Source organism: Pezoporus flaviventris, unplaced genomic scaffold (assembly GCF_033815535.1).
Source record: "Pezoporus flaviventris isolate CSIRO_AGI_PZ_B2104156 unplaced genomic scaffold, CSIRO_AGI_Pfla_v1 ptg000554l, whole genome shotgun sequence".
Classification (NCBI taxonomy): Eukaryota; Metazoa; Chordata; class Aves; order Psittaciformes; family Psittacidae; genus Pezoporus; species Pezoporus flaviventris.
In genome coordinates, this window is record NW_026893101.1 from 73,850 (window position 1) to 98,785 (window position 24,936).

Consider the following 24,936-nt stretch of genomic DNA (forward strand, 5'->3'; position numbering starts at 1 on the left):
CGCTTTACTCCCAGCACCCCTGTAACGCGCCCCAGTGAGCCCGGTAACGGCCGCGCTCACCGTGGGGCCCGGGGGGGGGGCAGGGGGGAGCAGAGAGGCGGTCCATCACTCCCTTCCGCCATGGGGCTGGGCCCCACATCCTGCCCCACACCCGCGACGTCCGAGGGCGGGACTACATCTCCCAGCAGGACACGCGGCCACCGCTCGCCCTCTGCGCATGCGCACGCTCTCCGAGATGCTGAGACGACGCGCGTAACGGGGCCCAATGGGAAGCCGCCAGCTCCCCTCGCGGCCCCGCCCTCAGGAAGCGTCGACGGACGCTCTCAGCAACCAATCGGATCGCGTCCGGGCGAGTCCGGCGGGGAGCGACGCTGGCTTCTACCAATCAGCGGGCGGCAGCGGCGGGCGTCAACCAATGGGCGCGCGGGGGCGGGGGGCGTGGTGCGGGAGGCCCCGCCCGCCGCCGAGGCGGGTAGCAACAGTTGCCCCGGTGAGGGAACACGGAGGGCGCCATTGCCGCGGTCGCCGTGGAGACGGAGCCGGCCCCGGGACGAGGCCCCGCGGGACCCCGGTGCGTGCGCGCGGCGCGGGGCAAGATGGCGGCGGGGAGAGGGGGGGCGGGAACCGGACCGGGACACGGCGGGGGGGCGGGGGGAGGGGGGGATGGAGCCCGGACCGGGCCGCGGGGGGCGGGGCCTGCGGCGCGATTGGTGCGCGGGCGGACCAATGGGGGGAGGCGGAGCTGGTGGGGGGGGGGGGGGGGGGTTGGGGGGCTGGGAGGTGGAGGGGAGGAGCCAATGGCCGAGCGCGGCGGGAGGGACACGCCCCCTTCCGCGCGAGAGGGCGGTGTTGACGTTACGGGGGTGTATGATGTCAGGGGTTGGTGTCAAAGCGTGACGTCACTCCCGGGAGGGGGGGGGGTGTGCTGGCGTCACCTGGTAACAGCCGGTGGAGGGGCAGACCCTTGACGTCGCGCTGTGACGTCAGTCGCTGCGGGCGGAGCTTGTGCTGAAGCCCGAGCCTTGCCCCACTGCCGTGATGGAGAGCTGTGATGTCATAACGTGACGTCACAACGCGCTGAGGTCAACGATGGGAGTGGCAGAGAGGGGCCGGTGTCATTATCCCCGCGCTGTGACATCACCGTGACATCACGGAGCAGCCTCTCTCTCCCCTCTACACCCCATTCCCTCTGCAGGCCCCGCCCCCCGTCGCCATGGCAACGCCTGCCTACGTCACCGAGCTGACGGCCGCCACCACGACGACCACGACCCAGCAACCGCCGCAGGCCCCTCCCCCTCCCGGCCCCGCCCCCTTCGGGGCGGAGCTCCCGGCAGGCCCCACACCCTCCGCGGCCCCGCCCGCCCCCCCCCAGCACTTCATCGTTGTCACAGTGTCCGGTGAGACCCGGATGGGGGGGGGGCAATGGGGGGGTTATGGCAGGCGGGGGTTGGGTCCCTCTGACCCCTATTCTCTCCTTTCTCACCCCAAACCAGAGGCTGCTCTGGAACCGGTTCCTGAGGGCAGCCCCGCGCCACCCCCCGCCGCCGGCCCCCCCACGGCCGGGCCCACATCTGGGGTGCAGCAGGTGGGGCCCCCCGCATTGTTTCCCCCTCACTGATCCCCCTCATTAATCCCCCCCAATTGATACCCCCCCATTAATACCCCCATTAATCCCCGCCATTGATACCCACCCCCATTGATCCCCCCCCATTGATACCCTCTCATTGGTACAATCCATTCGCCCCCCCTTTGTGTCCCCTGCCCATTGACCCCCCCTTTGTACCCCCCCCAGCGCTCCCCAGCTCCCAACAGCACCGCGACCCCCAAGCCCGGCCCCCTGCCAGGCCCCCAGGAGGTGAGTGCGGGTGGGGGGGGGGGTGGCGCACGAGTGGCTTATGGGCGGTGCGGGGGGGGACGACACCCCCTGACCCCCCCTTTTCGCCCCCCCTCAGGTCGCGGCGCTCCCCCCAGTGCACGTGTACCCCACGCCAGTGCCGTACGTGGAGGGCAGCGACGGCTCCTATGCCCCCCCTGGTGCCATGTGAGTGACCTGGATCCCCCCACAGGGGAAACCATGGGGGCCCTCAAATCCTCCCCCCCCTCATTGTGGTCCCCCCCCGCAGCCGCTCCGGTTCCTACCCCTACGCCGAGGCCCCTCTCTATGGGCAGAGCAGCGGCACCGGATACTACGAGAGCCCGGGGGGGGCCCCGGTGCAGCCGAGCCCCCCTCCCCCCACCTCCCAGCAGGGCCCCCCCGCGGCCCCTGCGCCCCCCCCCGCCCCCATCTACGTGTCAGGGGGGCAGATTTTGGGGACCCCCCCCGCGGGTCCCCCTGCACCCTCCCCCTCCAGCACCGCCCCCCCCCGCGGCCACCAGCGGCAGTAGCGGCCCCCCGGGCACCGGCACCGGCACCTTCGTCATCCAGGGGGGGTACGTGCTGGGGGGGAGCGGCCAGGCCTATTCCCACAGCACCCGTGCCTCCCCCGCCACGGTGAGCAGGGACCAGGGGGGATGGGGAATTTGTGGGGAAATAGGGCTAAAAGTGGAAATATTGGGGAAAATTTGCAATAAAAGTGGGAAATGTCAGGAAAAATGGGAAATTTGGAAGGAAAAGGGGAAAAATCGGAAGGAAATGGGAAATTTGGGGGGAAAATGGAAATTTAGGGGGAATTGGGGAATTTGGGTAAAACCTTTGAAATTTGGGCGAAATGGGAAAATCTGGGTAGAAAATGCAAAAACTTTGGGAGAAAAATGGGAAATTTAAGGGAAATTTAGGGAAAGGGGAAATTTGAAGAGAAATTGGGGAATTTGGGGGGAAAAATGGGAAACTTGGGGTGTGTCAGGGGTTATTGGGGGTTATTGTAGGGTCATTGTGGAGGTCATTGTGGGGTCATTGCAGGGTCATTGTGGGGTCCTTGTGGTCATTGTGAGGGTTATTGTGGGGTCATTGAGGGGTCATTGCGGGGTCATTGGGGGGTCGTTGTGGTCATTGCAGGGTCATTGCGGGGGTCATTGTGGTCATTCCGGGGTTATTGTGGGGTCATTGTGGAGGTCATTCCGGGGTCATTGCGGGGTCATTGGGGTCATTCCGGGGTCATTGCGGAGTCATTGCGGGGTCATTGGGGTCATCGCAGGGTCATTGCGCGATCACCGTGCTGACATTGGGGAGGTCATTGTGGGGTCACTGTGGGGGTCATTCCGGGGTCATTGCGGGGTGACCCCTCTGCCCCCCCGCAGGTGCAGTGGCTGCTGGAGAACTACGAGGGGGCGGAGGGCGTGAGCCTGCCCCGCAGCGCCCTCTACTGCCACTACCTCCTGCACTGCCAGCACCGGGCGCTGCCGCCCGTCAACGCCGCCTCCTTCGGCAAGCTCATCCGCTCCGTGTTCCCGGGGCTGCGCACGCGCCGCCTCGGCACCAGGTACCGCCACGGCGACCTAGAGCGACCCATAGAGACCGACAGAGAGAGACCCATAGCGAGCCATAATGACCCGTAGAGAGACCCATAGCGACCCGTAGAGATCCATAGAGACCCATAGCAACAAATAGAGACCCACAGCGACCCATAGAGACTGATAGAGAAAGACCCATAGAGACCCGTAGAGATCCATAGAGACCCATAGCAACAAATAGAGACCCACAGCGACCCATAGAGACTGATAGAGAGAGACCCATAGAGACCCGTAGCTACCCGTAACGACCCACAGAGACCCACAGAGACCCATAGCAACAAATAGAGACCCATAGCGAGCCATAGCAACCCATAGAAATCCATAGCAACTCATAGAGACCCATAGAGAGAGACCCATAGAGACCCGTAGCTACCCATAACGACCCATAGAGACCCACAGAGACCCACAGCAACAAATAGAGACCCATAGAGACCCATAGCGAGCCATAGCAACCCATAGAAATCTATAGCAACCCATAGAGACCCATAGAGATCCATAGCAACCCATAGCAACCCACAGAGACCCATAGAGATCCATAGAGACCCATAGCGACCCATAACGACCCATAGAGAGACCCACAGCACCCCATAGTGACCCACAGCGACCCATAACACCCCACAGTGCTCCATAGCTCCCCACTGCACCCCACCACAGCCCAGAGACATCCAACACCCCCCCGGGACCGCCAAATCCCCCCCTCGGCCCCCCCCAACGCCGTGTGTGCCCCCAGGGGGAACTCCAAGTACCACTATTATGGGCTGCGCATCAAGGCCGGCTCTCCGCTGCTGCGGCTCATGGAAGACCAGCAGCACCTTGCCATGAGGCAGCAGCCCTTCGCCCAGAAGCAGCGGTGAGGGGCTCAGACCCACATCCCCCCCCAAACCCCTTCCCAACCCCCCCATCAGCACTGAGAACCCCAACCGGACCCACTGATGCCCCCCCCCCATAGGCTGAAGCCCATCCAGAAGGTGGAAGGAGTCACGAATGGTGCTACAGTGGCAGCGGCACCCCCTGGCCTCACCGACATCAGCAGCCAGGTCCAGCAGTACCAGCAGTTCCTGGGTGAGCACAGGGCCCCCGGTGCCCCATAACCCCCCCTGCACCCCATAACACCCCCTGCACCCCATAACTCCCCTGCACCCCATAACCCCCTCTGTGTCCCCATAACAACCCCTGCACCCTCATAATCCCCATGCACCCCATAACCCCCTGCACCCCATAACACCCCCTGAACCCCATAATCCCCTGACCCTATAACACCCCCCAGCACCCCATAACCCCCTGTAACCCCCATCTGCCCCCCCACAGATGCCTCCCGGGCTCTGGCCGAGTTCCCAGACCTGGATCTGATGGAGAAACCGCTTCCGGACGGCGCCGGCGCCGAAGACCTGAAGGTTTTCCAGCTTCTCTATCGGGAACACTGTGAGGTGGGGGCACCCCAAAGTCACCCCAAAACCACCCCAAAACACCCCAACCCCACCCCAACCCCCCCGAGCCGCCCTGACCCTCCCTTGCCCCCCAGGCCATGGTGGACGTCCTCATCAACCTCCAGTTCACGCTGGTGGAGACGCTGTGGAAAACGTTCTGGCGCTGCAGCCTGAGTCCCCCCAGCGAGGGCTCCGCCGGTCCCGTGTGAGTGAGGGCCTGGCACCACCACTGCCCCCCCCGTTTGTCCCCCTGTTGCCCCACCCCATGACACTGCCCCACGGCTCCCCCATAGGCACGAGGAGGCAGAGAAGCGGCTGCCTCAGGCCCGGCTTGTGGCGCTCTGCAAGTGGGAGCCGGCGCTGCGCTGGGTGCGGGACTGCGACCACGCACTCTACCAGGGGCTGGTGGAGATCCTCATCCCTGACGTGCTGCGGCCGATCCCCAGTGCGTGACAGCCCCGAAACAGGCCTAAATCACCACAGAACTGCCCCAAATCACCCCAAATCCTCATCCCCGATGTGCTGCGGCCCATCCCCAGTGCGTGACAGCCCCGAAACAGGCCTAAATCACCCCAGAACTGCCCCAAATCACCCCAAATCCTCATCCCTGACGTGCTGCGGCCGATCCCCAGTCCGTGACAGCCCCAAAACAGGCCTAAATCACCCCAAAACAGCCCCACATCACCCTAAATCACCCCAAGTCCTCATCCCTGATGTGCTGCGGCTCATCCCCAGTGCGTGACACTGCCAAAACCACCCAAAACAGACCCAAAACAGCACAAATACACCCAAAACAGCCCTAAATTACCCCAAATCCTAATCCCAAACGTGCTGCGGCCCATCCCCAGTGCGTGACAGCCCAAACCAACCCAAATATACTCAAAACAGCCCTAAATCACCCAAAACCACCCAAAACAGCCCTAAACCACCCCAAAGCTCCCCCCAAGCCCCCCCACTGTCACCCCCCCATTCCCCTCCGCAGGTGCCTTGACCCAAGCGATCCGGAACTTTGCCAAGAGCCTGGAGTCGTGGCTCACCAGCGCCATGATGAACATCCCCGAGGAGATGGTGCGCGTCAAGGTACCGCAGGGGGGCCGTGGGGCAGGGGGGGGTTGGGGCTGGTGCTGTTGGGCTCCCCATAGCACCCCATTGACCCCCCCTTGCCCTGCCCCATAGGTGGCAGCGGCAAGCGCCTTCGCGCAGACACTGCGGCGCTACACGTCCCTGAACCACCTGGCGCAGGCGGCGCGTGCGGTGCTGCAGAACACGGCCCAGATCAACCAAATGCTCAGCGACCTCAACCGCGTCGACTTTGCCAATGTCCAGGTACCCCCTAGCCATGGGGCACCCCATAGGGAGCCCCATAGAGAACCCCATAGAGAGACCCATAGAGAGCACCATGGAGCAGCACATAGCCCCATAGAGTGCCCAATAGAGAGCCCCATAGAGAACCCCATCGAGTGCCCCATAGAAGCCACATAGAGAGCCCTATAGAGCACCCTATAGAGCACCCTGTGGGGCTCCCCACAGAGCACCCTGGAGTGATGTAGAGCCACATAGAGCATCCTATAGAGTGCTGCACAGAGCACTACAGAGTGCCCCACAGAAAATGCCCCAAAGTGATGCATAGAGCACCCCATGGAGCACCACACAGAGCACCCTATGGGGCAGAGTGACCAGTGGGGGGACCCTACTGGAGAAGCGAGGTGGGGAATGGGATGTGGGGGTTCTATAGGGCTGGGGTGGGATTAGGGAGGGGATGGGGGCTGCTGTGGCACTGGGGTGGGTGCTTTGGGTCCTGCCGGGGGTCACGCCGTGGGGCTGAGCCACTGCCCCATAGGAACAGGCCTCGTGGGTCTGCCGCTGCGAGGACCGCGTGGTGCAGCGCCTGGAGCAGGACTTTAAGGCGACGCTGCAGCAGCAGAACTCACTGGAGCAGTGGGCAGCGTGGCTGGATGCAGTTGTGGGGCGGGTCCTCAAGCCCCACGCCGGGACCCCCCAGTTCCCCCGCGCCGCCAAGCTCTTCCTCCTCAAGTGGTCCTTCTACAGGTGAGTGCCCCCCCTCCATATCACCGCACCGCACACGTCCCCGAAGACCCACAGCCTGCCCCACGGCTGTGCTCTGTGCTGCAGCTCCATGGTGATCCGGGACCTGACCCTGCGCAGTGCCGCCAGCTTCGGCTCCTTCCACCTCATCCGCCTGCTCTACGACGAGTACATGTACTACCTGGTGGAGCACCGTGTGGCGCAGGCCCGCGGGCAGAGCCCCATCGCAGTCATGGGCGAGGTGAGGGGGGGACAAAAAGTGGGGGGTAAAAAGGGGCAGGGGCAGAGGTCTGATGTCCTCATCCCCCCCCTATTGCCCCCCCCCCCCAGTTTGCCAACCTGAGCTCCCTCAACTCGCTGGACCCAGATAAAGGTGAGTTGGTGTTAACCCTGGAGCCTACTGATGGCTCCTGGGGGTCTGTGTGACCCTGCCTCGCCAGTGATGGGTTTATGGAGGGGTCTATGGGGGCTTTTGGGGATCATTAGGAAGTGCTGGGGGGGGCTATGGGAAGTTTATGGGGGGGTTGGGGGGCCTATGGGGGGTACTGGGGGGATCATTGGAGGGTTTATTGGGGGGTCTATGGGGGGGCAATGGGGGGTGTTCCAGAGGGGGATGGGGGTCCCGGCTGTCCCCCCACCCCGTGCCCCCCCCCCAGACGAGGAGGAGGAGGAGGAGGACGAGAGCGAGGAGGAGCTACCGCAGGAGCTGGGGCTGGGGGAGGGACCGGCGCTGCCCCCCGACCCCCTCGAGCCCCCCCCCAAGCTCCCGCGCTTTGTGCAGGCGCTGCCCTCGAGCTGAGGGCCCCGCCCCGCCCGGGACCCCGCCCCCCTGCTGCCCCTCCCCCCGCCCCGCCCCTCCCCCCGCCCCCACCCTAGGGGGGGGAGGGGAGGGGGGAATGGGGGCGGTGTCAATGTGCCTTAAGCCGGGATCGTGCCAAAGCCCCCCCCCGGGGGCGGGGGAGGGGCGGGAAGGGACCCGGGGGTTTGGGGATGGCCCCTCCTCCCCTGTGGGGGAGGGTGACGTCGGGACCCTTTGGGGCGGGAGGGAGAAGGGGGAAGGGGCACAAACACCGCGGGGTGGGGGGAACCCTCCCAGTGCCAACCCCGCCCCCCACATGAGGGCCCCTCCCCCCTCGCCCCTCAGCGCTTCAGCCCCTCCCCCCCGCATTCGAGCTGCGCTTTTGTACCCCACGCCCCTCCCCGACCCCGCGCGCGGGACCCCCCCGGGGGGTGGCGTGGGGGAGGTGTCTCTGTTTGTGGCCTCTATCGTGACAAAGAGCCTTTGGGGGGGGAGGGTGGGGACACCCCTGTGCCCCCCCCTGTGTGTGCCCCTCCCCCCGCCCCTCCCCCCACGCTGTTTTCTACCTTTTGTAGTTCTTTCTAAACGGAATAAAACCCACGTGGTCTTTAAGCCCCGCCCCCTCCCTGCGCCGCCCCTCCCCCCCCAATCAAACCCCCCCCGCGAACGGGGCAACGCGGGTTTATTGCGGGGTGGGGGAGGGGCGCCGCGCCCCCCTCCTCCCCATCAACGTGAACGTGAAACAAAAAAATAACAACAAAATACAAATAAACGCGAGCGGGGGGGGGGGTGGGTCGGGGGGGTGAGGGGGCAGGATTCCCCCCCCTCGGCCCTTCCCCACCCCTTTTTGGCCCCTCCCCCCCCTACAGCACGATCCACGTGTAGCGCTCGTTGTCCGCCAGCACCTTCAGGGAGCAACCTGGGGGGGGGGAGGGGCGGGAGGGGGGGTTGAAGGTGGGGGTTTTATTATAGGGGGGGGAGGGATGGGTCCTCGCCCCTCCCCCCGCCCCTCCCCCACCTTTGTGCAGGGCCTCGTTCGTCATCCGGTTCACGTAGCGCGCGCTGCTCTCGGGCACGAGCCAGCGCATGACCGTGTCCACGCAGCCCTTGCGGTACCCGCTCCAGACGCTGCCGCTGGAGGGCGCCGGGGGAAGGGGCGGAGTCATCGGGGAAAGGGGCGGGGCTAAGGCTCGACCCCTCCCCCTCCATCGCGGCGCCCGATGCTCCACAACGGCCGCAAAGCTTCCCCAAATTGCCCCCAGATTGTCCCCGTGCCCACCCAGCTTGCCCCAACTCCACCCAAACTGCCCGAAATCCAACCAAATTGCCTCATATCCACACAAATTACCCTAAAACCCACCCAATATGCCTAAAATCTCCACCCATTGCCCCCACATCTACCCAAATTGCCCCCAAATTGACCTATCACCCCCTAGATTTTTCCCAATCCCAAGTAAATTGCCCCCAAATGCACCCACAGTGTCAGAATGGCCCCAACCCTGCCCCAAACCCATCAAATTTCCCCCAAACCCATCATATTGCTCCAAAACTGCCCAAAAGCCCTCCAAAGATGTCCCAAAACTCCCCCAAATTGCCCCATAACTGCCCCAACCCCCCCCCCCCATCATATTGCCCCCAAACCACCCAAAACTGCCCCCAAACCTTCAAAGATGCCCCCAAATTGCCCCACAACTGCCCTAAACCCCAAGCCCCCCCCACCTCGTCTGCCCCTTGACCTCAGTGAGGTCCCCGACGCCGACGGTGACGAAGGCGCCAGTGTTGAGGTCCCAGGCCACCTTCAGGCTGGGTGTGGTAGGTCTTTGGTCTGGGGGGGGGGCAAAGGGGGGGGGTCAGTGGGGGGGGAGGGGGGGGTTTGGGGGTGTCTGTGTCCCCCCCTCACCTCAATTGTCCCTCCTCACCGGGGAGGGGAAGGCCCAGGAGCAGGAGCCCAATGTTGATGACAACCTGGTTTGGTCTCAGGGCAAACCTGGGGGGACAAAGAGCGGTGATGGGGGGCGATGGGGGCCACAGGGATGCCATGGGGGGAACAGGGGGGTCCCCACCTCGAGGATGACGATGTCATAGTCGCTGAAGGAGCAGAACTGCCGGGCCCAGGCTGCGTCGTGGCGAATGACCTCATTGATGACGTACTCGAAGTCCAGCGTGAGCTGCTCCACAGCCAGGAACTGCTCCTGGGAATGGGAATAGGAGCGGGAATGGGAATTGGAACGGGAAATGGGAACAGGAATAGGGAATGGGAATTGGAATGGGAACAGGAATGGGAAGGAGAATGGGAACAGGAATGAGAAAGGGAATGGGAAAAGGAAAAGGAATAGGGACAGAGTAGGGAACAGGAATGGGAATAGGGTCCCACAGGGGACCCCCCCCAATGGCACCCACCGGTGCCACTGCTCGCTCCTTGAGCGGCTTCAGGCTGCGGCCACGCAGGTCGGTCACCAGGAAGGGCAGCGAGATCTTGTCGTCCTCCAGCTCTGGGGGGACCCCAAAATCAATGGAGGGACCCCAAAATCAATGAGGGACCCCAAAATCAATGGGGAACCCCAAAATCAATGGGGGTCCATGCCTGTGCTCACCCTCTCAGCTGGGCCAGGCTCCAGCACATAGCGCAGTTGGGTGTAGTTGATGTACCCGGGCTCAGGGGCCCGGGGGGGGTCCCATGGCCTGGGGGGACGTGGGGTGGGGGGGCAGCGCCCCAGCACTGGTGGGGGGGTGGTGGAGGGCAGGGAGGGCCCCTCGGGGGTGCCGATGGCGCCGTCCTCATCCTCATCCTCGTCCCCCCCCAGCCCCGGGGTCCCCTTGGCGCGGCGGAAGAGATCGGCCACGAACTCCTTTGCTTTGGCCACTGCTGGCGATGGGGAGGGGGCTGGAGCCGGTGCCCCCCCCGCCGGGTGCTGCACCCCGGGTCCCGTTCTAGCCCCTCCTCTGGGGCCTGGGGGGGCGCCGGTGCCGGGGGGCTCCGGTGCCCATAGAGGATCTGGGAGGAGCTGGCATCGCCTGCAATGGGATGGGGAGGGTGAAAGGGGGGTGGGTTGGGGGGGGGGGGGTCTGGTTGGGGTCTGTGGGTCCGGGGGGGGCCCCACCGGCGGCACGCACGGCCACGGCACAGGCCACGAGGGAGTAGCTGGTGTTGAGCAGCACGACGTGGTCCCGCTTGAGCTGGAAGGCGGGCTGGAAGGTGGGGAAGGGGTACACGACCTGGTACTTGGTGTGCAGCATGAAGCCATGGCACAGGCACTGTCGGGCGCCGGCGCCTGCAGGGGGAGCAGAGCCTCAGCACCGGCACCAGGGGTGGCGGGGTACTGGCTCTCACCGGGGGTATTGGCGCTCACCGGGTGCCGGCGGCAGTGCCGCGGCCCGGCACACAGCGCAGTGCAGCGGTGCTGGCGTGGCCACGATGCTGATGTAGATGTCACGGTGGTTCTCGTCGCTCAGCATCATCATGTTGAGGAGCAGCCCCGTGGCCGAGCGGGTGCTGGGGGGAGAAGGAGGAAGAGGAGGGGGGTGAGGATGGAGATGGGGGCAGGGATGGGGGTGATGGTGGGGGTGGGGATGGAGATAGGGATGGGGATGAAAATGGGGATGAGAAAGAGGATGAGGATGGCAAAGTAGATGGCGATGAAGATAGATGGATGGGGATGAAAAGAGGCATGGAGGTGAGGATGCTGATGGGCAGGGCAATGGGGATGAAAACCGGGATGGCACTGAGGATGGAGACAGGGATGAGATAGATGGATGGGGATGGAAATGATGATGATGACAGAGATGAACATGGGATGAAGATGAAGGGAATGAAGATGCTGGGGATAGGGATGAGGATGGGGATGAAAATAGGGATGCACACTGATGGGGATCGAAATGATGATGAAGATGAAGACGGGAGTGAAAACAGATGGATAGTGACGGGCATGAAGATGTTGGGGATAAGGATGAGGATGGGGATGGAGATGGATGGGGATGAAGATGGATGGGGATGGGGATGAGGATGGGGATGAAGATAGGGATGAAGATGGGGATGAAGATGGATGAGGACAGGTATGAGGATGGGGATGAACACAGGGATGCAGATGGATGGGGATGGGGATGAAGATGATAGGGATGAGAATGGGCATGAAGGCAGGGATGCAGACAGATGGATGGGGATGAGGATGACGACCCCCAGGCGGGCTCACTTGAAGCCGAACACGATGACCTTGGCGGTGTCGCTCGGCCACTCGCACACGGTCAAGTAGAGATCGCTGTAAATCTCCTCGTCCTGGAAGAGCCGGACCTGACGCACCTATGGGGGGCGGGGGATGAGCTGGGGTGGGGGGGACACCCCAAAACCCCCATCCCCAGGGGTGCGTGTCCATGGGTGCGCTGGGGGGGCGGTACCAGCTTGAGCTTGCTGTGGACGTTGAACTCCCACCAGTACAGGTGGTAGATGTAGAAGGAGAGATCATCATCGCTGCTGTTGCTGGTGTAGGAGAGGACGTAGCGGCCGCACTTGGAGAAGCCCAGGAAGATGTGCCTGGAGGGGGGACATGGGGGGCGATGGGGGGGGTACAGGGGGGGACATGGGGTGGGGACACATGGGGAGCCCCCCCAGCCTCACCCCACACGCAGCAGCTCCTCATCCACGATGCTCTTGAGGGAGACGCAGACGCGCGGCGGCAGCTTCCTGAAGAGCCTTGGCGAGAGCTGCCCATAGAGCTGTGGCGTACAGGATGCATTGCTGTCACATAGCACCCTTTGCTGCCCATAGCACCCCACTGCTATCCCATAGAGCCCCATAGCACTCCATTGCTGTGCATAGCACCCCACTGCTGTCCCATAGAGTCCCATTGCTGCTCCATAGTCCCCCATTGCTGCCCCATAGCTGCTCCACAGTACCCCATTGCTGCTCCATAGCACCCTATTGCTGCTCCATAGCACCCTATTGCTGCTCCATAGTGTCCCATTGCTGCCCATAGTGCCCCATTGCTGTCCATAGCACCCCATTGCTATCCCATAGAGACCCACTGCTATCCCATAGAGCACCACTGCTGCTCCACAGCACCCTTTTGCTGCCCATAGTGCCCCACTGCTGTCCATAGCACCCCATTGCTATCCCATACCACTCCATTGCTATCCCATACCACTCCATTGCTATCCCATAGCACTCCATTGCTGCCCCATGGCACCCCATAGCACCCCACAGCGCCCCATAGCACCACGCTGTAGCCCCACTGCCCTGCCCTGTGGCACGGAGCACCCCGTGCCCCCTTCCCCCCCCATGCCCCCGCGCTGACCCTGCCGCGCTGCAGCTGCCGCAGGAGGTGCTCCCGGCGCGCGCGGGCCCCGCTTCCGGCCGCGGCTCCCCCCGGGCCCCGCCTCCCGCCGCCGCCGCCGCCGCCGCGCTCCGCGTTCGAGCTCGGCGCCATTTTCCCCCGGCCCCCCCTCCTCTTCCGGAGCGCCCCCGCCCCCCCCGACACCGCCCGCCCCCGCCGCTCCCCCATTGGCCGCCACGCCACCGCCCGCGCCTCTCATTGGGCGAGCCGGCGGAGCGAGGCTGCCGCCTCCGATCCCGTTGGCCCGCCGCTGCTGACAATCCCCAGGGCGCGGACCAATGGGGACTCAGCGCCCGGCGGCGCGCACGCAGCGATTGGCTCGGCCTCCCGCCCGTCCGCTCTTGGCGCGGTTGCCATGGAGACGAGGCATCGGCGGGGTGGGGGAGCCGTTGCCATAGCGACGGGGAGATGCTGCCCAGGATTTGGGGGGGGATTGACCAAAACCCGCGGTTTTTTGCCTTAAAACCTTTATAGAGTCACGTGTGAGGATGCAGAAGGAGCCCCAGGCCCCCCCCGCGCCCCCCGGGGCAGGCACTTGGGGGGGGGGGGACGACAAGGGGGGGGCAAAGTGCTTATGGGGGGGCTGGAGCAGCTCCAGTCCCTGTGATTGTCACTGCAGCGCCGGGGGGGGCTCATCCATGGAGCTTCTGGAGCTGGAAAAGAGGGGGGGAAAGAGGGGGAAATGGGGGGGGGGGGGAATAGGAGGAAATGCGGGAATAATGGGAGGGAATGGGGGGAGAATGGGGAATCCCCCCAAAGTGCCCCCCCCGGGAGCCGCCCCCACCTCGTTCTGCACCAGGTTTCTCTTGTAAAGCGGCTCCTTGGCTGCATCCTGTGGGAAGGTGGGGTCCCATGGGTGCTGGGGGGGGGTGGCACGGGAGGGGGCCCCTTCCGCTTGCCCTCAGAGCTCTCAACGCCAGCACAGGGATGGGATCAATGGGAGGGGGGAGCCGGAGAGGTCAGTGGGGAAGAGAAGGGGGAAAAGGGAAGGAAATGTGGGAAGGGGGAAGCAGGAAGGGGACGCGGGAAGGGGGAGCGGGGTCACACAAGGCCACAGGGACCGATCGCATCCCACACTTGCCTGTTCCCAGTGCCGTTCCCGGCGCTGTTCCCTGCCATTCCCAGCAGTTCCTGGTGCCTGGATCACCAGCCAGGGCTCGGTGCGCGGCCGCAGCTCCGGCGCTCCCAGTGGCTCCCGCAGACGTACCAGCACCTCCAGGGTCCCACCGGTGCGGCGCCGTCCATCCAGGAGCTGGGAATTGTGGGGGGGAACATTCCCGGTGGGAAGTGGGAATGGGGTGGGAAGCCCTGCATGACTCCCCCCAGCTCGGATCCCACCATTCACCTCCAGCACCTCCCGGACCTCACACGTGGTCTCCAGCGCATCCAAGCGCAGCGAGGCCGAGCCCAGGATGCGGTCAGGCTTGAAGAGTCCCCTGGGATCGGGGATCAGGAATGGGGATTGGGAAGAGGCAGGAGGATGTGGGGAGGGGAAACGGGGTCTAGGGGGGTCTCCCCATCTCTTACCCCTTGTGGGTCACCTCGAACTTGATGCCTTTGGAGCGCAGGACACGGCGCAGCCCCCGGTGCCCTCGGAGCAGCCGGAGCCGGAACCGCTCCCGGAACTCTGCACCGGCACAGCAGGATGTGGGGCTGGGAATGGGGGGACTTGGGCACGGGGGGGCTGCGCTATGGGGCAGGGGAGGCCCAGTGCCGGTTACCAGGACAATCCGTGCTCTTCACAGTGGCTGTTTTGTCCCGCTGGGGCTCCTCCTGCAATGGGAGCATCAGACCTGGATGGTCCCAAGGCTCCGGCTTGGGGCTCTGGGACCCCCACTCACCACGCTGGGATGTGGGAACTCGAACCGCACTGACGTGTCCAGGTCCTTGGGAGCCAAACCTGGAATCATGGAATGGGATCCTCCAGTCCCCGGGGCAGGGACGCCTTTTCCCTTGGGATCCCCCCCAGTCCATGAGGATTCTCCCTCTCCCTGCACCGGCTCCATCGAGGCTCACCCTGTGGTGCCGGGAGGTTCATCCCCTTCATTATGGCCAGCTCCAGGTCGCTGGGGCTCAGCTCCGGGAAGCTCCTGGGAATGCCAGGATCCCATTGGAACACGAGCGGCGGCGCTGGAGCCGCAGGGGCCGGGGCTGCGGTACCTGATAGTGGTGAAGGTTCGCTGCTCCTGGTGGTGCCGCGGCACCGGGGCGCCAGCGGCATGAGCCCGTTGGAGCAGCTCCAGGCTCCGGCGGCATTCCTGAGCCAGCGCCTCGAACCTGCCGGGAATGTGGTCCCGGATGAGCAGCAGCTCCGGAGCGGCTCCGGCTCCAGCTCCGGATGCACTCACTTGGTCGTCTCCGTGAGGTTTCCCAGTTGAGTGAATTGCTTGGAGTGACTGAGGCAGATCTGGGATCAGGAAGGGGAGGGAGGGGGGAAAAATGGGAAAAGGAGGAGGGAAAAGGGAGGAATAAAGGGGGAAATAAATGGGAGGAGAAGGGAGGAAGCAGAGGGAGAAGGGGGGAAAAGGGAAGCAGGGAGGAAGCAGGAAGGAAGCCGCTTGTTTCCTTCCTCCTCACTCCCCCTCCCTCCTCCTCACCTCGTGCTGGCGCCGGAGCAGCCGCAGCAGCTCCAGGAACCGTGCAGCCGCTTCCGGCGGGATCCTGGCGCCAGAGCGCGGTTCCAGCAGGAAGAACTCCGGGAATCCCGGCGCCTCCGGCACCTGTGGCACAGGGAGCCAATGGGTGGGGATGGGAGGGGGGTGGGATGGGGATGGGATGCAGTGGGATAGGATGCAGTGGGATGGGATGGGATGCAGTGGGATGGGATGGGGATGGGATTCAGTGGGATAGGATGCAGTGGGATGGGATGGGATTCAGTGGGATGGAATGGGGATGGGATGCAGTGGGATAGGATGCAGTGGGATGGGATGGGATGGGGATGGGATGCAGTGGGATAGGGATGGGATGCAATGGGATGGGATGGGTATGCGATGCAGTGGGATGGGGATGCAATGCAGTGGGATGGGGATGGGATGCAGTGGGATGCTGACAGGATGCAGGGGGATCTCAGGGGGCTCATTGCCCCCCTGACCTTGCTGATGTCCACAGGAAGGCCGCGGCGCGAGGCCTCCAGCGCCGGCTCCAGCGCTTTGGCCCGGCGCAGGAACAGCTTCGCCCCCTCCAGGTCCCCACGGCGCTTGGATCCCAGAGCAGCTTCCAGGAGCTGCTCCCGCCGGGATTGCAGGAAGCGAAGCTGCTGCTGGGCTGGGGAGGCAGGAGAGGGGGAACAAGCAAGGTGGGGGCCACACTTTGCCTCCAGCCCCAGCCCCACTCCCACCACAGCCATTCCCGGTACCTCTGCTGCCGGCTTTGGTAGCTGCTCTGGTTGCTCCGGTCACATCCATGTCTCCGGATGGGGGCAGCTGCTGGGGCTGGGAACGGCCGCTGGTGGCACTGGGATGGGCCGGGATCTGTGCCGGGATCAGCAACTCCTTGGCTCCATCCTCCCCCTCGTGCTCCTCCTGCCCCACAAGCCTCAGTGCCTGCTCCAGCACTGCCGCCATGCTCCGCTCCCCGCCTGCATTCGTGCCATGGATGGGCTGGAAACCTGGGAAAGCGGTGGGAAAACCCCAGGAATGGCGCCAATGGGATGCGGATCCTCGCCGGGATGCACCCACGGATGGGGGGAAACCGGGAATGGTACCTGGAGGAACAGGAAGCTCCGAGAGATCCACGGGTTTCCCGGTGGTGTGGGCCCGGATGGCCTCTTGGTATTGCTGGAGAATAATATCCAATATTATCAATGTTGTTATAACGATTATTTATAATTAATTAATTATGGGTTGGGATGAGGATGGGATGTGATGGGGGTGGAAATTAAAACATTACTTTTTAGTTCTATTATAATTAATCAATGTTAATTGCTCATTAACCAATTGGGAGGCGGGAGCTGAGAGCGCTCCAGGGGCTTCGGTACCTTCACAATGCGCTCATGCATCCGGGCCTTGCGCGCGTCCCCCCGCATGCCGGCCGCTGCCGCCGCTTCCTCGTAGCGGCGCATCCGGAGCTGCAGCGCTGGGAGCACGGCCCCGGAGCCTGGGACGGGAATGGGGATGGGATGGGAATGGGGATGGGATGGGAGTGGGATGGGGATGGGAGTGGGATGGGGATGGGAATGGGGATGGGTATTGGATGGGTATGGGATGGGGATGGGGATGGGAATGGGGATGGGGGGGAAGGGAGGTTAAAGTGCATCCAGGCCCTATGGGCACTTTGCACTAGAGCAGGGAGCTCCGACTCTGCAGAGATGGAGCATCCCAGCCTGGAGCATCCTAATCCCGGAGCCTTCTCTTCTCCAGGCTGGACAGCCCCAATATTCCCAGCCTGGCTTTAGGGTGTCCCAGCACCCTGCTATGGGGCAGGGGTGTCAGGGCTCTGACCTGCACTGGAAGGAGAAGCTGGTTTGGCCTCTGGCTCCGCAGTGGGATGCGGCTCCGGCTCCTCCGGGAGTGGATCTGTGGGGATGGGAGGGATGGATCCGGCCCGAGGAGCACCGGGAATGCCACCGGGAATGCCACCGGGAGCACCGGGATTTACCAGGAGGTGGCGGCACGAGGCTGGGCTCCACCGGCTGCCCCTTGGCCACAGCATCCAGGAGAGCATCAAACCTCTGCCAGAGCAAAGCGCAAAGAGCAAACCCCCCTGGCATTCCCATGGGAAGCCCAATCCAAGCAGAATTCCGGACGTGCCGGTGCCGTACCTTCGCCTCCCGATAGCATTTGGTGGCCGTGGCCATGTCCCCGCTGCGCTTGGCCTGGAGAGCCAAGACCTTGTATTGGTGCTGGCGGCTCCGGAGCTCCTGGGAATGCTGGATCCGTTGGGATGCGGCCGCATCCAGCCTGGAAACCTCCTCTGGGGGGGAAGGGGGCACCGGGGGGGGGCCCGGAGCCCTTCCCAGCGCCACTGGAGGGGGAATTTCATCCTCCTGGATGGGTTTTCCCTTCCTGACGCATTCCAGCATCGCCTCCAGCGTCTGCGGGGGGCACAGAGGGGCTCAGTCCCATCCTCGCCCCCCAAATCCCATGGGATAACTCATGGGAAGGGGAAGCCTGGAGGGAAACCAAGAAGGGACGGGGAGGAAAGGGCCAGAAACTGAAGGAGCACCCCAGGGCCATGATCCCCAAGGGCTGGATCCCAGCAGGAATGGAGCCTCTCCTATGGGATCCCTTGGGCTCACCTTGAGGCCCCTCTGGAAGCGCCGCAGCCGCGGGCCAGGGCTGGTGCTGGCGATGGCGGCCCGGTACAGAGCTGCCCGCTCCTGCAGCAAGGCCTCGGTGTTCCCAAGCTCCGGAGCCGACACCTGCGGACCGGGATCAGGATGGACCCATCCGGATCCATTCTAATGGGGAATGAAAAGGGCTGGGGCTGCCTCTGGGCCCTTCCACCAAGCCAGGCTCCTCGGGATCTCTCCGGATCCCATCCCTACCTTGGCTGCAGGCTCCGGTGTGTCCACGCTGCCCAGCACCTCCCGCAGCTCAGCCTGGGGAGCACCAGGAGCCCCTTTAGCGCCATTCCAAGCGGGAATAGCCCCTTTTTGGGATGAGGATTCCTCACCATGAGCCCGTCTTCATCCGCCCCCTCCTCCTCCTCCTCCGGGTCCTTCATGCACAAAGCAGCCATGGCCTCGATCGCCTCCATTCCCAAGGGAGCTGCTGGAGCAGGGGCAGACCTGATCTAACTGGATCCCAATCCCGTCCCGATCCCATCCCGATCCCATCCTGGTCCCATCCTGATCCCGATCCCGTCTCGATCCCATCCTGATCCTGATCCCGATCCCGTCTCGATCCCATCCCGATCCCGACCCCCGGATCCACGCTCACTTCCTGCTCCAGCCGCTGTCAACAACACGCCGCGCTTTACGTGCGCCGCCGTCGCAAAAGCCGCTGTCGTTATCAGCACGGCTTCGCTTGACGGCGGCTCCCCCACGGGAGGTGGTGCGGGGGGGGGGGGAAGACTACAACTCCCAGCGTGCCCCGCGCCGCGCAAGTGCATGGGGAGCGGGGGGAAAAAGGCGGGAAAGCTTGAGGTGAGGCGGCAAGATGGCGCCTGCCCCGGGGGCAGGGAACGGGTGAAAATGGGTGAAAACCGGTTAAAACCGTTTCAAACGCCTTTGGTTTCGCCTCAGACCCGAGGGCGGTGGCGATCCGGCCGCGGCGGGGCTGAGCTGGGCCCCGGCTCCGGGCGAGGGCGGCCAACGGCCCCGTTAATGGTCTTGTTAATGGCTCCATTGATGGCCCCATCATGGCCCCGTTAACGGTGCTCATCACTCCTTGTGTTCTGCCCCCTCAGGCGAGCGGCAAGGGATGGGCAAGAGGAAGAAGGAGCCGGCGGCAGGTAACGGGGCGCCTCGCTTCACGCCCTGGTGTCGGTAACCGCCGCCCCCCCTCCGGCACCGTCCTTCCAGGCCCGTTAGAGCCCAAAACCCAGGTCCCGTCACCCGGGAGCCGGCGCTGACGGGGCCGGTTCCCCTCCAAGGTGCAGCCGGTGAGCACAGCGTCCCCAGAGCCAAGCAGATGCCTCCGGAGGCGGCGGGAGAGGAGGCTCCGGTCCCAGGGGAGGAGGCTCCGGTCCCGGCCGCTGGGAACCCCCCGGGGCTGAACCGCGGCGCGGAGCCGGGGCCGCCTCCCTCAGGATCTGATGCCGGTGCTGGACCCAAGGAGGAGCCGCTGGAAGAGCCCCGGGATGAGGCTCGGGACGAGGACCCGGATGACCTGCAGGAGGAGCCGCGGGATGACCATCGGGATGAGCTGCAGGAGGAGACCCGGGATGAGCAACAGGAGGCCCGGGAAGAGACTCGGGATGCGCATCAGGATGAGCTGCAGGAACCGCAGAATAAGCCCCAGCATGAGCTGCAGAAGGAGCCCCAGGATGAGCATCGGGATGAGCTGCGGGAGCTGCAGAAGAAGGTTCGGGATGAGCCCTGGGATGAGCATCAGGATGAGCCACAGGAGCTGCGGGAGGAGGCTCGGGATGAGCCGCAGGAGGCTCGGGATGAGCCCCGGGAGGAGCTGCTGGAGGAGCCCCGGAATGAGCATCGGGATGAGCTGCGGGAGGAGCTTCGGGATGAGGATCAGGATAAGCCCCAGGATGAGCTGCAGTTGGAGCCCCGGGATGAGCCTCAGGATGAGCTCCGGGAAGAGCCCAACCAGGAGCTGCCGCCACAGCACAAGGTAAATCCATGGCAGGAGCAGACTGCCCGGGAATAACCCCCCAGGACTCCTCAGTCTGCCTGAAACGACCTGGAAAAGCGGGAATAACGCGGCTCTGTGCTCGGAACAGGGGGGATTCAGGCTCATGGGCCCCAAGGGCAGGTTGGACACAGGGCTTAGAGCACCCTGCTGCAGTGCAAGGTGTCCCTGCCCGTGGGTTGGAGCTGGATGAGCTCCCTTCAACCCAGCCCATTCTCTGTTATCCCACAGGAGCTCGTGGACACCGGGCACCGCTCTGAAGAGGCCCCGAGGTGGGTGCCCCACGGGCTGCTCCGTGCTCCCGGTGCCGGGAAGAGCAGGAATGGCGACAACCCCCCCCCCCTCCCCCCCCCCCGTTCCTCGTGTGCTCCATAGGGACGACGCGACCGACATCGTCTGTGGCCTCATCCAAGAGCTCTCGGACCTTAAGTAAGGTTTTTCCCAAGGGATTTGGGGTGGGATTCGGGGCCGTGGCGGGGGCTGACGCGGCGCCCACCCCGCAGCCGCTTGGCCATGGGTGCCCACCGGGGCCTGGAGGCGCTGAGGAGGCCGAAGCCGCGGCGGAGCCGGCGCCCGGCGCCGCTGAACCCCGGGAGAAGGCGGATGGAGACGTAGGAGTGGGGTAAGCCCCCGGGGAGCCCCTTTATTACCAAAGGGGGCTCGAACAGAAAATAAACAGTGTGCCAAAACGCGTCCAAATCCCAACAAACCAACCCAAAACACAACTGAACCCAACCGTGGCGCCAGTACAACTCCCCCGGGGTCGGTACAACTCCCCCCCGGGGGCGAGTACAACCACTCGGGAGGCGGTACAGCCCTCCCGGGGGCCGGTACAGCCATCTTGGGGGCCGGTACAATCCCCCCCGAGTCCAGTTTCTCATCAGCGTCCAGCGCCGTTCCTGCCGTCCCGGTCTCCCGCAGTCAGGAATGGGTCACTGGTGCGGGTGGGAAGCGCCGTCCCGATGTCTCTCTCTGGAAGAGCAGCAGGGTGCGAGGCTCATCCATGCAGCGGGAATCCCGACCCCCCCCCCCATCCCCGGTCGCCGCCGTTACCTGCGCCCCGGTGCCGCCCGTCAGTGCTCGCTGCTCCCGGTGCCGCGGCTGGGCCGGCTGTAGACGGAGGCGTAGCCGCGGCGGGTGAGCGGGCAGAAGCGCCGCGTGTGCGCCCGGTCCTCGGTGGCTCCACACTGCGGGCACACGTAGCTCCGCAGCACCGGGCACAGCACCCGGCCCGCCGCGTCCCGCAGCCGGTGCCCGCTGTACACCTGCTTTGCCTCCCCGTTGTGCCTGCAGAAGGTGCATCCGCCACCACCGCTGCTGCCACCGCCATTCTGCCCTCCTGGTGCTGCCGCCGCCGCCTCCGTGCGCCGCAGCGCGGCCACCACGGCCGCCAGCCCCAGGTAATCTCGCCACAGCTCGAATCCCCGCTCCCCCGGCTCCATCCCGCCGGCAGTCCCGCACCGGCACCACCGTGTGCCCACTGCCCTCGGCGGAGCCACCAGGAGCGGCCAATCCCGGCACCCGCCCTGGAGCCGCTGCGTCTGCCCAAGGGACGGGGGGCCCCTTTCCCTACCGCCGGGTCCCACCCTTTGGCCCCAGCCGGGACCTCCCCCCCGGCGGCGCCAGACGCCGTTGTCATGGGCAAAACGCGTTTGAACGGGAAAAGCCACGTTTTCACACGTCTCAAAGCACGTCGGGGTGCGCGAACCCGGCGTCTGCCGGTGCCTTCGGGGTAAAAACGGCCGGGATTGGGTGAAGCGGCAGTGGGGAGAAGGAAGGGAGGGGGGAGTGTGGTTTTGGGTGGAAAACGAGGAATTTTGGCGTCGAACAGTCCCGGTAGCGCCGTTCCGCCGGGGGAGGGGGGCGGGGGGGGGGCCGCGGGTCAACTCAGGGCAGCGGCTCCGCCCATTGGCCGCAAGCACCGCCCCGCCGGCTCTCATTGGCTGCCTGCAGAGTTGGGCACTCCCTCTCGTTGGTCACCGCCCCGCCGGCTCTCATTGGCTAGCGTGTGGGCCGGGGGTTAACCCCGGCGGTGCCGGGGGGGCGGTGAGGAACACGCGCGGCGTGACGTCACAAAGCATGGCATGGCGTCACAAAGCACGGCATGGCGTCACAAAGCGCAGCATGACATGGCTCTGCAGGAGGTCACATGGTGTAACACGGCTGGACACGCTATCACATGCATGAGCAGGGGGACAAAGACAGCAGTCACGCAGCGCCGTAGCGTGTCCTGCCATGTCACGCTACGTCATGCCATGCTCGTTATGTCATACAATGTCACGTTACATCATGGGCTATGGTGTCTGGAGCCGCCCTGGGGTGACTCATGGGCACGAGGCTGCTCGGGGGGGGGGAGGTGCTGTGTCACACACTCCCCCCCCCCCGGGCTACCCTCCCTCCTCGGGATACCCCCCCCGGGGACACCCAGAGCCGGGGGGGGGGGGGGGGGGGGGCTGCCCGGTGCTGCCGGTGACTCACGGCCTGAGTCAGCCCCACACAAACACGGGGTTACCCGGCAACGGCCCCTCTGCGACCCACAGCCAGGCACAGCAGGACCCACAGTGACCCATAGAGACCCATAGCGACCCATAGAGACCCACAGCGACCCATAGAGACACACAGTGACCCACAGAGCCACTCTGAGAACCACAGCAGGACCTACAGAGACCCATAGAGACCCATAGAGATACCCTGAGACCCACAGCTGGACCCACAGCAACCCATAGAGACACCCTGAGACCCACAGCAGGACCCACAGTGACCCATAGAGATACCCTGAGACCCACAGCTGGACCCACAGTGACCCATAGAGATACCCTGAGACCCACAGCAGGACCCACAGAGATATAGAGATCCACAGTGACCCACAGAGACCCATAGAAACACCCTGAGACCCACAGCCCTCACCCACCGCTCATCCTCATCCCTGTTTCCAGCTGGGCCACATTTTGTCACACTATGTCATGCGACACCATGCAGTTACATGCGTGTCATTGCGCTTACACGTATGTCCATGCCGTTACATGCACATCCATGCAGTGCCACACATGTCCATGCGGTGCCACACGTGTCCGTGTGCCACCGCAGTGGGGCCGGGGCTGACTCACACGTGTGGAATGCGGCGTCCGGCTCCATTGCCTAGAAAGGACACGTCTGTGCACGGAGCCTTCACATGTGTGTGCAAGCATGTTCCATGCCCATGTGTGCACACATGGATGTGCAAGCGTGTTCCATTCCCATGTGTGCACACGTGGATGTGCTAGTGTGTTCCATGCCTGTGTGTGCACACAGAGATGTGCGTGTTCCATGCTCATGTGCACACATGAATGTGCGTGTTCCATGCCTGTGTGTGCACACATGGATGTGCAAGCATGTTCCATGCCCGTGTGTGTACACACATATACATGCATGTGCTGCACGGGACAGGGGCTCCATGGCATGTGTGTGGTGTGTGCAGCAGCCCCGCATGCATATGCTCCAAGGCCATGTGCAGCCCCACGCATGTCCGGCCTCAAATGCATGTTTCATGAGGTGGCTCCTGCCCAGATGTGGGGCCACTGCCAGATGGGGGGGAGGGGGGGTGGGGGTGGGGACCCATGCGGGTTCCAGGTTCCCCCCCCCCAGGGACTTGCATTTGGGACCTTCCACTGGGGGGGGAGGGGGGGGTTAACCCCCAGGGCAGCTGGGCTGGGTCTCACTGGCCCCACACCCAATGGTCCTGGGGTGTGCTATAGGGCAGGGCTGTGCTATGGGGCTGTGCTATGGGGCTGTGGGTGGTATGGGGCTGGGGTGTGTTATAGAACTATACTGTGGGGCAGGGCTGTGCTATGGGGCTGGGGTGTGCTGCGGGGCAGGGCTGTGCTATGGGGCAGGGCTGTCCTATGGGTTATGTTATGGGGCAGGGCTGTGCTATGGGGCAGGGCTGTCCTATGGGTTATGCTATGGGGCAGGGCTGTGCTATGGGGCAGGGCTGTCCTATGGGTTATGATATGGGGCAGGGCTGTGCTATGGGGCTGTGCTATAGGCTGTGCTGTGCTATGGGGCAGGCCTGTGCTATGGAGCAGTGCTATGGGGCTGGGCTGTGATATGGGGCTGTGCTATGGGCTGTGCTGTGCTATGGGGCTGTGCTATGGGGCAGGGCGGGATGTGTGGGGCCGGGGCCAGCCCTGGCCCTGTCCCGGCGGCAGCGCCAGCGGTGACGTGCTGTGGTTTCACCCACTTCCGATGCGATCCCGTGTTTAATGTGTGTGTGCGGCATCGCCATGGAGACCAGCCACGGGGAAACTGAGGCGCAGGCTGCACTATGGTGCACGGGGCTGCGCTATGGGGCACACAGTGCCCTCGCTATGGGGCACATAGTGCTCTCACTGTGGGGTACATAGTGCCCTTGCTATGGGGTACATAGTGCTCTCAGTATGGGGTACATAGTGCCCTTGCTATGGGGCACAGAGTGCCCTACTATGGGGCACATAGTGCTCTCACTATGGGTTACATAGTGCCTTTGCTATGGAGTACGGAGTGCCCTTGCTATGGGGTACATAGTGCCCTTGCTATGGGGTACATAATGCCCTCGCTATTGGGCACATAGTGCTCTCAGTATGGGGTACATACTGCCCTCGCTATGGGGCACACATTGCACT

At 64.3% G+C, this 24,936-nt stretch overlaps 4 protein-coding genes across 4 annotated transcripts; 1 reads left to right on the plus strand and 3 right to left on the minus strand.

The window, feature by feature from the left end:
• Window positions 1-1,196: 1,196 nt before the first annotated feature.
• On the plus strand, window positions 1,197-7,934 carry RFX1 (regulatory factor X1). The gene is given in 18 exon segments (XM_061443878.1): window positions 1,197-1,397; window positions 1,494-1,585; window positions 1,793-1,855; window positions 1,953-2,041; window positions 2,124-2,360; window positions 2,362-2,491; window positions 3,238-3,419; window positions 4,181-4,300; window positions 4,400-4,512; window positions 4,759-4,877; window positions 4,973-5,082; window positions 5,171-5,322; window positions 5,860-5,957; window positions 6,054-6,203; window positions 6,718-6,926; window positions 7,011-7,164; window positions 7,254-7,296; window positions 7,580-7,934. Coding segments are annotated over 18 exon segments (2,388 nt in total). The 5' UTR covers window positions 1,197-1,213; the 3' UTR covers window positions 7,723-7,934.
• Window positions 7,935-8,542: 608 nt separating this feature from the next.
• Window positions 8,543-13,153, minus strand: DCAF15 (DDB1 and CUL4 associated factor 15). The gene is given in 16 exon segments (XM_061443874.1): window positions 8,543-8,641; window positions 8,741-8,856; window positions 9,442-9,527; window positions 9,529-9,547; window positions 9,623-9,693; window positions 9,695-9,709; window positions 9,786-9,914; window positions 10,123-10,218; window positions 10,317-10,585; window positions 10,636-10,737; window positions 10,824-10,994; window positions 11,073-11,215; window positions 11,913-12,019; window positions 12,115-12,250; window positions 12,335-12,432; window positions 13,011-13,153. Coding segments are annotated over 16 exon segments (1,746 nt in total). The 5' UTR covers window positions 13,143-13,153; the 3' UTR covers window positions 8,543-8,585.
• A 182-nt stretch (window positions 13,154-13,335) lies between these two features.
• Window positions 13,336-19,100, minus strand: CC2D1A (coiled-coil and C2 domain containing 1A). Its single transcript, XM_061443875.1, has 20 exons — window positions 18,929-19,100; window positions 18,535-18,757; window positions 18,286-18,415; window positions 17,809-18,081; window positions 17,646-17,718; window positions 17,489-17,563; window positions 17,026-17,144; window positions 16,753-16,825; window positions 16,405-16,656; window positions 16,141-16,313; window positions 15,647-15,769; window positions 15,398-15,456; window positions 15,210-15,326; window positions 15,066-15,139; window positions 14,891-14,949; window positions 14,771-14,822; window positions 14,577-14,676; window positions 14,395-14,485; window positions 14,127-14,301; window positions 13,336-13,460 (listed from the first exon to the last, which is right to left on the minus strand). Exons 1-20 carry the CDS (start codon window positions 19,098-19,100, stop codon window positions 13,336-13,338), a joined length of 2,538 nt encoding a protein of 845 aa, XP_061299859.1.
• Window positions 19,101-21,343: 2,243 nt separating this feature from the next.
• On the minus strand, window positions 21,344-22,294 carry NANOS3 (nanos C2HC-type zinc finger 3). The gene is given in 4 exon segments (XM_061443888.1): window positions 21,344-21,906; window positions 21,909-21,959; window positions 21,961-22,071; window positions 22,073-22,294. Coding segments are annotated over 4 exon segments (921 nt in total). The 3' UTR covers window positions 21,344-21,369.
• Window positions 22,295-24,936: the final 2,642 nt, after the last annotated feature.

Coding starts and splice junctions, on each gene's coding strand:
- CC2D1A (XM_061443875.1), bottom strand. CDS start 19,100: ATGCACTTGCGCGGCGCGGGGCACGCTGGGAGTTGTAGTCTTCCCCCC. Junction 16,826..17,025: donor TGCATGAGCGCATTGTGAAG/GTACCGAAGCCC, acceptor ATTATTCTCCAG/CAATACCAAGAGGCCATCCG. Junction 14,677..14,770: donor GAAGAGCACGGATTGTCCTG/GTAACCGGCACT, acceptor GTGCCGGTGCAG/AGTTCCGGGAGCGGTTCCGG.